The sequence below is a fragment of the Montipora foliosa genome, chromosome 2 (genome assembly GCF_036669935.1).
Source record: "Montipora foliosa isolate CH-2021 chromosome 2, ASM3666993v2, whole genome shotgun sequence".
NCBI lineage: Eukaryota > Metazoa > Cnidaria > Anthozoa > Scleractinia > Acroporidae > Montipora > Montipora foliosa.
Genome location: NC_090870.1, coordinates 37,622,943 through 37,635,442, shown reverse-complemented (window position 1 = coordinate 37,635,442; position 12,500 = coordinate 37,622,943). Strand labels below are relative to the sequence as shown.

Here is a 12,500-nt window from a genome sequence, read left to right as displayed (position 1 = left end):
TCATGTTTTTAGTTTCGCAGGTTATCTTGGAATAAACTTGATGGAGCTCGTTTCTCGTTTCGCCGGTTATGTTGGAATTACTGCTTCTTTGCAGTACCTCATTCTAAGAGGGCTGGTTTGGCTAGCCGAAATATAGTACATTTAATAAATAATAAAATCCACGTTATATAGTTTTTCAACTTGTATTTGCGCCTATCATTATTTTTCTTCAGGAAACACTTTATCTTGCGGCCTGTTTTAGGTTGGCAAAATAGATTTACATTTCTTGTTAATAAAGCCGTTACATTTTCACCACCTTCGCAGTCATCAACCGAGCCATCACACTTAAGGACGGTGCCTACTAATTCAAAGGTGTTTTTGCGCGGTTTACTGAATATGCGGGAAGAGCAGATCTTAACAAGTGTTATTGAAATCCAAAAAGAAAATTGTGGGTAACCACGCATTTTTCGAAGATAAGTCATCAACAATATTTGTAAAAAGCTTTAAAATACAAGGCAATGTAAGGCGTTCTTTTCCAAATTGAAGCTTAATTATCTCTGGAAAATGCGAGGTTACTCCCAATTTTATTTTTGGATACCAAAATCACTTGCTAAGTTCTGCTTTCTCCCTAATCGCGCAAAAATATCCCTGTATTAATAAGCACCAACGATAGGAAATCCGAGTATCTCGAGATGCGCAGAACGTATGCGCAATAACAATATTAAATAAATTTCTTACTCGCGTCATCTGAAGCCCTGCATGGAAAACGTGAGCACAAAATTTTCCTTCGAGATTCAGCCACGCAATGCTTGTTTAAGTGTTTGGACATGGTAATCAAGAAATTGATTTAAACGAGGGAAGACTAGGCCGGATAAGGAGAACACAACTGAAACGCCATTTCAAGAACATCGTTTACAAGTGATCATCGAAGATCCTTCCAACCACCGGAAACACTGAAATACCAGTTGTTCGAGAGCATAATCAAGCTAATCCTGGACTAAACAATAAAGGTAGTGCTGTTCTAATTTTGAGCGTTGAAAAGACCATAAAGTTGTAGTCACAAATGAAGGATTAACCCTTTAAGAATCTTTTCCTTGATATATCAATTACCTACAACTGAAGTTTACTCAAATGCGAGATTAGCTTAGACGCCCATTTGAGCACACGTCGAAAAAGACTCTTTTTCGATTTCATAACTAAGCAATCGGATTCGTTATCTAATTGACTCTCTTTGCCATCTGCACTGTGATTGGCCGGGTACGAAGAAGCTTGACTTCTCCTGTAGTACCGACCTGTCGACGTGCTAGAAGTGTATGAGGATGGTCTTGAAAATGGCGACCCATTTCCGATTTGGTGGGCCCCAAGAGGATGGTCTGTCGGAACTTGAAGATGAAGGCAAATATGAACGTGATGCTGTATGAAGACGTTCTTGTTCAGTGTCTTGGAGGATGATGAACTAGAACGAAAATTCTCTCTTGTCTTGTTTTTAGAAGAATAAGCATCACCCGCGATCCCGACACGTGCAAGTAGCGGCTGCAACGACCGCAACTGATGTTCCAAGATCATGACTTTCACTTTCTGATTCACTGTCGCTTGAATCATTTGAATAAGAAATCGACTGTAATGGAACACGTGCAGCGATGTCGACCTCTCGAGACTGCGGATAAACATATTTAGACACTCGGTGCACACGTTGATCCAGCGTTATCACATAGAAAAACTGGCCCATTAGGGAGACCCACGTAAATGCCACACATTAAGTGATCAATCAGCCATGATGCCAGCATGGTTGTCCTGATACTGTAGCGGTCATCACACCCGACTAGTGATCAGGGGGACGTGGGTTCAAATCCCGCTCAGAGCAATTACAGTTTTCCTCAGAAGTTGTCCAGTGTTGAGTTTCCTGTAACTTTCTCTCAATTTCTCCTCAACTTGGACTGTGAATCCATTTGCGATCCTCCTGGGGGTGATACGTTGTTGGCTCAAGGAATCTACTTAACTGATTCTTTACATTAATTACCCTTGTCCGCCTGTGAATATGTTGATCCAGCGTTATCACATAGAAAGACTGGCCCATTAAGTGATCAATCAGCCATGTTGCCAGCATGGTTGTCCTGATAGTGTAGTGGTCATATATATAGAAAGTTACAGGAAACTCAACACTGGACAACTTCTGGGGAAAACTGTAATTGCCCCTGAGCGGGATTTGAACCCACGTCCCCCTGATCACAGTCGCGGGTGTGATGACCACTACACTATCAGGACAACCATGCTGGCAACATGGCCAGCTATGTATATATATATATATGTAATGAGGAATAAACTTCTTGAGACAAATACGTTTGTGTATTTTTCAAAATACACAAACAACCATGCTGGCAACATGGCCAGCTATATATATATGTAATGAGGAATAAACCTCTTGATGCAAATACGTTTGTAATCGGTTTAATACTTCAAACGTTTCGCCGTTTAGAGCTTCGTCAGTGAATGAAGATTATGAATACAACTGATTGGTTTATGTAAAAAACTTAGTACAATAGTGGAAAGTCAAGGCTCGTTAATTTGATGGTGTTAATATATTTTTAGAGTTCGTCCAATGCAGCCATTCATGACGTTCTCATGCTTGCGAATTTCTAGCGCTTCAATGGTTTTACGCGTGCGGATGTCGTGGATGTTCCTGTGGAGGATTTCCCAAGAGATACCTTGCATGGATGGTTTGTTGTGATTGATCAAATGTGAATAAACCGTCTGTTTCACCATTCTGATATGTTCTGGATCCGACAGTTCTAAACGGCGAAACGTTTGAAGTATTAAACCGATTACAAATATATTTGCCTCAAGAAGTTCATTCCTCATTACATTATCTATCGAGGCATGGCTACACCCTTCTTCTTCTGTATAAACACAGATGTAATACCAGGTGAGCTTTAGAACGAAATCACGATATCTTCACAAGTAAAAATCACACGTTTTATTTATTTCTCAAGCATCTTAGCGGTCCGAAATTGTAAATCCTCGAATGTGATTGGCAAATCTCGCGCGCTACAGCGGCACCGCTCCAAGTGTTGCATATGAACCAATTGAATTTATGCTTTTGCTAACCAACAATTTATCAATTTGTTTTGCTGTAACTAAGATGTCAAGCGCTTAAAAGTAAAATGACGACGGTTCGACAGTTTCCACCTTTTTGTCATCGGATTATTAAGTACCATTTAATAAACGAGCAGCAGTGTTTTATCGCGTTTTAAACCATGAGGCGAAGCCCAGTGGTTTTAGAACCGATAAAACACTACCTGCGACTTTATGGAACAGCTTCAAAAACATTCCACAAAAAGAGTGTCTCTCTGGAGTCCAAACAAAGGTTCAAATTGTGAACGGAGAATATTGGCATACAAGAAAAACAAGCTATGCCAATATTAGTATGCTTTACATATATAATTCTAATGAGTGTTTTACCAGTTCTTAAAGCTCGTGCACGTGACGTTTATTCGGTGACCTGATAGGCTGTTTCGTTCATGAGTTTTTTATGATTTTGAAGCAAATATTTTTAACTGAATGTATGCGAAATTTTCATGAAATTGAACTAGGACTTGAAAATGACCATAGAACGGTGGAAACTCCATTTTTTATCGTTTTCTTTTATAACTGACTGTTTATCGGTGAAATGTCTAGGGTTTCCCTGCCAATCGAAAAGACTTTTGAAGACAATGAAGAAGTGACGTCAGTAGTCCTCATTCGATTTTAGATCACCCAGTAAGAAGGGAGCTTTTATGGAGAGTTTCCTTGATCAACACCTAAATAACGTATCTCTCTCTTTACATAACAGAGCATTTAGGTTTTTTCTCCTTGCCATATGTACTGTGACTTCGACTTGCGTTAGAGGAATTCGAAGGATATTGATCACTATAAGCCGTGGAGGAAGATCGTCTTGACGTACTGGCGGTGTGGGGTGATGTACCTGAATACGATGATGAACTATAGTGACTGGTATTCCAGGTTGGTAAGTTCGAAGGGGATGGCCTCAAACTATAGACGGCATTTGAAGTTGAAGAAGAATAAGGACTTGAAGCTACACGTGATACAGCACTGGAATAAGAGGCAGCCACGCTTGATGCCGTATTAGCTGATATTGGGTAAGAGGCATTCGAATAACCAACACTTCCAAACTGTGCTGACGTCCTCGGGCCATACGCGCTGGATGATACTGGATTGCTTGAAATTTTACTGCTGGCATGCGCAGTAGTATGTGTTTGAGAGCGTTGTGTCTGTAGTGGCGCACTTGAAGCTTTGTTGACCTTCCACGGAGCAGGGGTTGGCTTTGCAGGTTGCTGCTGATAAACGCCTGGGTATCCGCTGTAGCTTGTTTGTCGAAAAGCACAATACTCAATGATATACTCTGGGTAAAACTGGTCTGTGTCAAAGACAACAAAAATACTTGGTGACCCTGTGTTATCCACACAGCAATCATAAAGGTCGCTGGCGGGATTACTTGGATTCTTCGCAGGGGGTCTACGATAACTGGACTCGCCCTTGGTATAAGATCCAACAAGAACTTTGGCAACGAACATGAATTGGGAAGAGTTGTCGTCTTGTGAGGCGTACGAGTCGCTATACGAAGAATTCAATGCGAAATAGCTCCCCTCTCCGTATTTGGTCGCGTTCTTTCCGTGCAAACGCCAGTCGAAATTTTGCTTGCAGATAGCTTCCACAGCATTTGGGCTTGTTCCATGAAACAGTTGCTTCTCGTTAATCGGTGCTTTCCTTTCTGCTGACATGTTTTCTTTCTTCCTAAAGAGTAAAGTACAGATTAAAAAACGATAATTACGTAATAAATCGACCAGTAAATTTGTTTTGGTCGCCTTTCTATAGATTTCAAAGAAAATGCTTCAAACTTTAAGCTCAGTTGGACTTAGAAGCAAAAGCCGTCATTAGCAATCATTATTTTACGGTGTAAAAGGCTAATGTCGAGTTCGAAGTGTAATCAATCCTCAGTTCCTATCCATCTTTGACATTCAAATCATACTTTTCTAACGCTGGGCATTCTAATCCTTAGGTTCTTTTGCGGCTAATTCTAAGGAGAATGGAAACTTGCAAAATCGAAGGGAGATGGCTTTCACCAACCCCATTCCTGTAAGTTCAATAGTTATACCAAAATAACTAAGAACTGGAAACTGAGGATTCAGTGCCTTAAGAAACTGAGGAAACCGGAAAATTACCTTTGATATTTCTCCCACATAAACGAGTTTTGAACGCGTTCAATCCTTAAGATCTCCACACTCTTTTTGATTGACTTCCTGAAAAGTTTCTCCACTTCTTTAAATTCATCCGATAAAGAGGACAATGGAACACGTTTATATTGTGTCTCGGATGACATTGAAGACCAATGCGATGGCAGCTGAAGAGTTCTTGTCTTTTTCTGTCGTTGCTGTTTAGCAGGTAACATGGTTTTAGACCTATCAAATAAAAAATCAATAACACCTTCCTTTCCATCATTCAAGATAAGCTCAAATGAGGATCATTATGTAATTAGCTGAACCTCTTCCAAGCTCGTTCTGAACGGTTTATTGCACGTCATTTTTCGGCAATTTCAAAGCTGCTCTAATAGTAATCATAGTAGTTAAGCATGATTTATTTTTATTTACAAACGAACAACTTCGGTCAGGTTTAGAAAGTTATTCTAGTTCCAAACAGCAACCTCATCCCCGGGGTCTTCTCTGAGATTTCAACATGGTGACTTCGTGCATCTGAGGGTTTAGTGAATTCTAAAACTGCTGTATAATTTTGAAGGCAGGTAGGATTTTTATTTGTCTGCAAATGCGTAAATTATCCTTTAGCACTTTTAGTTTGTTACATGTAAACTAATCACGACCAAATCACTGAGTTTGGCTGTAATTTCATCGCGATAAGCATGGCGAAATTCTTCTTAGCCGAATAGATTAATTCATTTAATTAAGAGCTCTCGGACATCCACAAACACGTGTCGTTTAAAGTTGAAACGAATTTCCAATTGACTGTGTGAGTCGGTAAAATTCCAGCAACAACTAGCAGTTGCCCGTCACACCGGACTTGGGCAAACTATGACCAATGTACCATGGGTGCGCTGTCTATACTGAGACTTCTGAAATCAAAATGAACAACTAAATGGCGAACCTTTGACACTTGTAATACAATTGAACAGTACCTCTTCATCACTTGGATATCATCTCTGGACACAAATTTCTCAGGTCGTCGTCTTACGTTTCTTGTAGTGCCGTATTTCACGTTTGTTTGGCTCATGTCGGATTCTGGAACAAAACTCAATCTGTAATCTTGGTCAGCAATCCGAAACCTGAATCCATGTCGTTTGCTCAAAAAGGCCTCCTCTACAGCTTGCTGTAGATTCCTCCCCTACAGTCATACAAGAGCATTCAGTGTGTACATTGGTACTCTTCAACGGTTCGTAGCTTTTCCAATACTAGTGTGCGAAGCGAACTTTAGCAATTTAAAGTGCTACTATAACCAAAAAAATTATTTTTATTTTATTTAAATTTCAAAACTATGTTAACTAAACACTACCTGACCCACGTTTTAAGCCTTGATTTCAAAAAGACACTTGTTTATTTTTACCTGAATTTTCCTATTTAATTGTCCGCCATTACTAACTTTAAAATCTTAAGAGAGCTGGATCGAAGAGAAAATGACCTCAAAGACTTATTAGTTTAAGAATGCAATGCGTGTGTACGCGGCTGAATTGATATGCAGCCAGGGAGTTTCGGGCTTTCAGACTTTTAAACTCAAAGTAAACAACCTTTGGATAAAAATCAAAGCTCAAACTTTTGCCAGTCAAGTCTTAAGCAATCACACTTTCAAAATCTAAAGAACAAAAGAAAGTGATTTTTTTTATCATAGTAACACTTAAAGTTTGTAAGAGGCAATTGCTTAGATTGTCCACTTAAGTGCGAGGATTACTTCTACGTTTCGTTATTCCAACACTGACACGGTGTTAAGGTCACACAGTAAAATTAACGAGTTACTGCTGCCACAAAGTTGAGTTTGTCTTGCCTTAAATTTAATGCCAAGTAACTCTTTAAAGCGCTAAAGAGCAAATGTAACAGTAAAAGGGTCGTCATGTCCTGTTTAGAAGCTAAAGATTTACAGTATGATGAGACTTCGAGTATTTGCGAAAGCTACGTAGTTGATCGGCTTGTGCCTTACTTCGTCATTTTGTACATTCTTCATGGACAGAGGAGGGGTACTCAACGCATAATTTCGGTAAATACCTGTTCGAAAGGAAGGTGGGCTACAACTTTCGAACTCAGGATTTCGCGGAACCCTAAGATTTTGGACATTTTTCTGAACAGATTTCCCAGGTATTTCGGAAAAGTAGAGAAAAGTCTGAAAAGAGCGTAGAAATTTCGAAATCACATTGAAGAACGCTACAATTTTACTGAGCTAAATAAGAGTCAACTATAGGAAAGAGCATAAAATTTAAAGATTTACAACTTTACAAATTTTCGCCAAAGTTTGTTTGAGAGTCATATTTTAACCAAACGTCCCATTTCACGAAAAAATAGGACGACTGCGTAATGTAACGTTTTTCACCAGACCTGCCACCATTGCTGGGACTTCAAGCCACCCTGAAGTTTCTACAGACCTGAAGTTCCGTCAGCATATCCGAAAAGATAAATGTAACTTTTAGGGCAGCTTCAAACACACTAAACAAGCTTTTAAAGCATTGTTGTAACTATTTTAGATAATGCTGACAAATTTTACGACATCCGGTCGTTGAGAGCCCTTGATCATGTGCAACTTACCGCGTGGTCAACATCATACTTTCTCCAAATATCATGCTCGTCTTTCCAATACCAGATCCACTGTGTAGCTGTGATGTTGTCTGGGCCAAATACATAAGAAACAGTGGAAAGACGCCTCAGAGTTGCTACTGCATGAAAATCATTTTCTATGAGCAAGATCTTGTTATCTAGCAAAATACTGGCGTCACAACCCTCGACGGCCGAAAGTGGGTATTCCCTAAAAATAAAACGAAAGCAAAACGAAAGTTAGTTAGTTTAAATGTAATTATTAACTTGCCATTAGATAGCAAACACTCCGCTCTATGCTTACTATACCTCTCCATCTCCCAGTCCTCGGTTTCTCTATACAGTGGAGAGTAAAATGAATGAGGCGGCTGCAGCATGGCTACGCTTGTGCGACCGGTGCATTTCTAACTTACGAATTTAAAGTAAAGGCTTTTTACAACGCACTACTCGCGTCAAGTAAAATAACAATCTACAAACAGGATTTTAACAATCAAAAGAAAAGAAACTTTCCTTAAAAAGGATTTCACGGATTTGATTGCTATGCTCCAGGATAAAAGAGCCAACTTAGCGCTGGTAGCAGGCCTTACCTCTCTAAAGCAATCTGAACGTCAGTGACTTCGCATTGCTCCAGACTCACATCACAATATAGTTTCTCGAGTTGTACGTTGTCTCCGTGCATAAAACTGGTCCATTCCCCAAGTATGTTGTACTGCCAGTGAAAAGGCAGAGGACAGTGATGCCCTTGACACTTGAAGCTCTTCTTACATTTGCTGAGGAGAAAATCTGAGCAGATGGGTGCGTCTGGCTTATCATCATGAATGTGCCCTGTTGATTTATACACAAGAAAGACAGCTTTTTTGTCGACTTACAGGGCATTAAAAAGAACGTACATCAACCATGTACCCAAGCCAGTGGAAAGGGCTAAGAAACAAAATAAGAGTACTGTCAACGTGTAAAGTTCAAGGCCCACTTCAATCCACTCTAATCCATTCAGATACAATAAAAAAAAAGGGTGTTCCCCCTTGACGCGGTAGGCATCAAGGTCAATTTAACATTTGACCAACATTCTTTCCCCAAACGTTGAACGGATGTTGCGCATATGTTGAGAGCAAAAGCAATGAAGGCAACACTTTGATTGCGGGGAACTAGGAACAAGAAACCAGACGTCACATTGAATTTTATCACCAATGAATTTTATGTCAATGAGCATGAGTACGTGCTACAGTTATTGAACAGAAAGTTCGAACGGTTTCAAGGCCATTTACGATTTCCCCGGAGAACAAAGGAAAAGTTGAATTCATCACGCAAAAACTTTAATTCAACACTTTTTAAACGAGCTTTCGGCAGTCGTACGTTGCACTTGCAACAATTCTAAACGACTAGTTCAAATGCTCCCGGCATTTAGTTCAATAAAGCGTTGCATGCATGTTAAAACAATTTAAACAGTCCTTCAGCTTTAATAACTTCAAATTTTTACGATAAAAAATCACAAATCTACCATAAATCTAATGTATGGTAATACTGAGCTAAAACGCCCACGCAAGCAAAAAGGACTGCACTGGTCATGATTTCTAAACATTTTAAAACAGGATCCGTTTTTTTTTTCAAAAGAGAAGGATCAAGTCACCGACACACTTTTTAAAATACGTTGTAAAACTAACCTGTGTCCTTGCTTTTCGTCGAATCATTGTAAACTAACACGATTCTTTTAACTGTATCGCGGTTCAGATCTTCCAGCTGATAACGCTCAAGGATTGCTTTTGTGTGGAGAGTGTGCATGGCTGAATCATGTTTTAAGTCGCACTTACTGCCCTCGCTGCAGCCCTCACTTCTCAAATATTTGTTGCAAATGTGTATTCTGTTGCACGCATCGCCTCGATCACATTTGCCATTGTTGTACTCTGCACAGACTTGAGGAGTCGAAGACAGCACAAGGTTTCGTAGCTCCTCGTCAGTTAACGCATTCAGATTAACCTCAGACAGCAATTCTTTGTTCCTCTCATCTTGGAAGTGGTGACTCTTCGGGCAAGTCGCTCCATAACTGCAGGAATCAGTAATGTACTCTTTGCAGACGTGTAAGTAGGAGCAGTTCTTCGTTTCGCACTCTCCATGATAAGACTTGTTGTGACTCAAACATAGTCGGACCTTCGAAGAATAAGCAGTTACTTGCAAAATCACACCCCGGTCACTCTCACTGATCCAAAAACTGCCTTTCCTTTTTCGAAACCACTTGTCGATATTCTTCATTTCATGAGGAAATATATCTGTTCGTTTGGAAATCACAGAAAAGGGAACGGAGCACTGGTATTCTTTGCAAAGGACCTCGAAAACGTTTATTTCCAATGGTTCGTTACTCGGAACACTGATCGCACCAGCAACTCTCTTTAAAGGAACGGGAATAATCTTGCTTTTGCCATGATTCTGACTGGCTACATGGTCACAAATCAGGAGCATCTTGAGGATGAAGTTAGCGTTTCCTCCTGTGAATTTCAGATTGTACCTCTTCAGTGTTGAAGCTGTGTCAGGTTGCATGAACGTATCTTCGTGCATGAGCTCGCAATCTAGATCTGAGCATGCTTTCCTGACAAAATCTTTGCAAATGTGAACTCTTCCGCAGTTAACGTCAGTACAGGCTGCGTCGTTGTATTTCAAACAGACTTGAGGCATTGACAGCTGTAAGAGCTTGCGCAGCTCTTCTTGTGTGAAACCGCTCAACTTCAGTTTGGAAATGAACTGGCGTTCTTCATCGTGACGAAAGGTGTGATTTCTCGTACATGTAGCTCCAAACCTGCAGTAACCAGCTATGAAGGCACGGCAAACATGGAAATATTGGCAATCCTGCTTCGAGCATACCGGATTAAAACACAACCGTGCCTTGCTAAAAAACACACTAACCTCAAACACTTTGTCTTTCTCTTGTCTGAGCAAAAAGCTATCCTCTCTTGCTTTAAACCAACCCAAAACTACTTCACATCCGGCAGGAAATAAATCTTGTCGTTTGGAGATGGTATCAATGGACACGGAGCCGTTGTATTCCTTTAAAATGCAATCAAAGACTGCCTTCTTCTTGATAGTACTTGCTTTGGCCCCCTCCACTGAACAAGAACTGGATTCGGAGAGTCTCTGCTGCTCGATTCCAGTTGATGTTACGCTTTCCAAAATATTCGGTGTCCAATTCTGGGGTGAAATTGTTTCGTGGCAATTACTTTCAGGGATCTTGGCTCCCCATGTCTCAACTGGTTTGGCTAAATCGTTCAGATTTTCCTTGGGAAATTTCCTGCCTTTAGCTAAGTATTGCGGACCAATCGGAACCAAAACGTTACTGCGAACAATTTCGATTGGCATGGAAGGATGCGGTACAAGATCAAACTGCTTGAGAATGTTCTTGTTGTGATTATCAATGAGGTTGTGTGACAAGGAGCAAGCACATAGAGCCCCTTGGACTTCTTTAGAACAAACGTGAAGATAAAAACATTTATCCAAGTTACACTCGCCTTTCAAATACAATTGACAAACCTGAGGTAGGCTCCAGCCAACGATCTTTGTGATGGTGCTATTAGAATATTTGTCCATTCCGAGCATCTTTGTTTTCTCTCGATTCTCGACATCAAGAAAATCATGCGAACGCCCACAACTGTGACCGGTGCAATGCCCTTCAATAAAGCCTTTGCAAATGTGCCAGAACTTGCATTTTCCTTGCGGATATCGACATGAATTTGTATCAACATACTGTATACAAATTTTCTTCTTCAGTTGGATTCTCACGCCTTCGATGTCGCCATTGCCTATCACAACAAAAGGTGCATTGCGCTGTTCTGTAAGCCATTTTCTGCCCTCAAGATTTGATTTTGTGCTTCCTAACGGTGAGGGGTGTGTCAAAAGCACAGATAATTCGACAAAACCGCCACTGTTGCAGATATAATTGAATACTTTCTCCGGCAAAACGTAATCCGCCATCTTGGTTATTGACACAGCTAGAGCTACAAAGAAGAAGTTGAATAATAAATGCTTGCATAATTCAGGTGACTGGATTCCTAGAAATTCAATCTCTTACACAACCATTACATTAGAAGAAAGGTATGCAAAACCGTGAACTATTTCGAAAACCGTTGTTCTCGTCCCCGAGGAACTTACCAAAGTAAAATGAAATGATCCCAGCAAAGTTTTTTTTTGCGTGTGGGCATGTGTAAACCACGTTTGCATTTTGTCAGTAAACACCGTCGCGTCCGTCTATATCAATATCGGCCTGATTGTACAGGGACTAAATTGGATAGAACTTCGCTAAAATTACGAAGGAAAATTATGAATTCGCAGTTGAATACTCACGTTTTCCGTTTTCCACAAGCAGAATTTCAAGCCTCCGAACAAGTGACAAGTTAATTCTGACTAAAAGCACGTGCAGCGCCGTTATTTTGCTTATGAATCTCCGTTTTTGTTCTCGTTAATGTTGCCATCGTGGATGTTATTTATCAATTGATCCATGAGCGCACTTTTGATGTGAGATGGTAAATGGCTAACGAGGTGGTAGTATCCAAAGCACTCAAAAGATCAAAAACCAAGCACCCTATTTGCCATTACAAGATCGCATTAACAGAGGCAAAAAAAAATGAATTTGTTATTGTTGATAAATATAAAAATCAACCTTTAAGTAAAGGAGCGTTTTGTCCATTGCAGCTGTTATTTTTTTCTCGAAATGTTTCACGTATATTATTTTAAAAC

At 40.1% G+C, this 12,500-nt stretch overlaps 1 protein-coding gene across 4 annotated transcripts in view; it reads right to left on the bottom strand.

The window, feature by feature from the left end:
- Positions 1–2,944: 2,944 nt before the first annotated feature.
- Positions 2,945–12,500, bottom strand: part of LOC137993010 (zinc finger CCCH-type antiviral protein 1-like) — a 43,841-nt gene continuing 34,285 nt past the window's right edge. For 2 of the 4 annotated variants that reach the window (XM_068838657.1, XM_068838659.1), the window contains exons 2-7: positions 9,443–11,761; positions 8,369–8,606; positions 7,776–7,992; positions 6,164–6,369; positions 5,199–5,435; positions 2,945–4,770 (exon numbers count right to left, since the gene is read on the bottom strand). In XM_068838657.1, the coding sequence (XP_068694758.1) occupies positions 3,798–4,770; positions 5,199–5,435; positions 6,164–6,369; positions 7,776–7,992; positions 8,369–8,606; positions 9,443–11,761 (4,190 nt within the window). In that variant the 3' untranslated portion in view covers positions 2,945–3,797. Of the gene's footprint in view, positions 4,771–5,198; positions 5,436–6,163; positions 6,370–7,775; positions 7,993–8,368; positions 8,607–9,442; positions 11,762–11,915; positions 11,986–12,107; positions 12,217–12,500 lie in introns of those variants that run through there. The other 2 variants (XM_068838660.1, XM_068838658.1) reach the window with 2 other exon arrangements.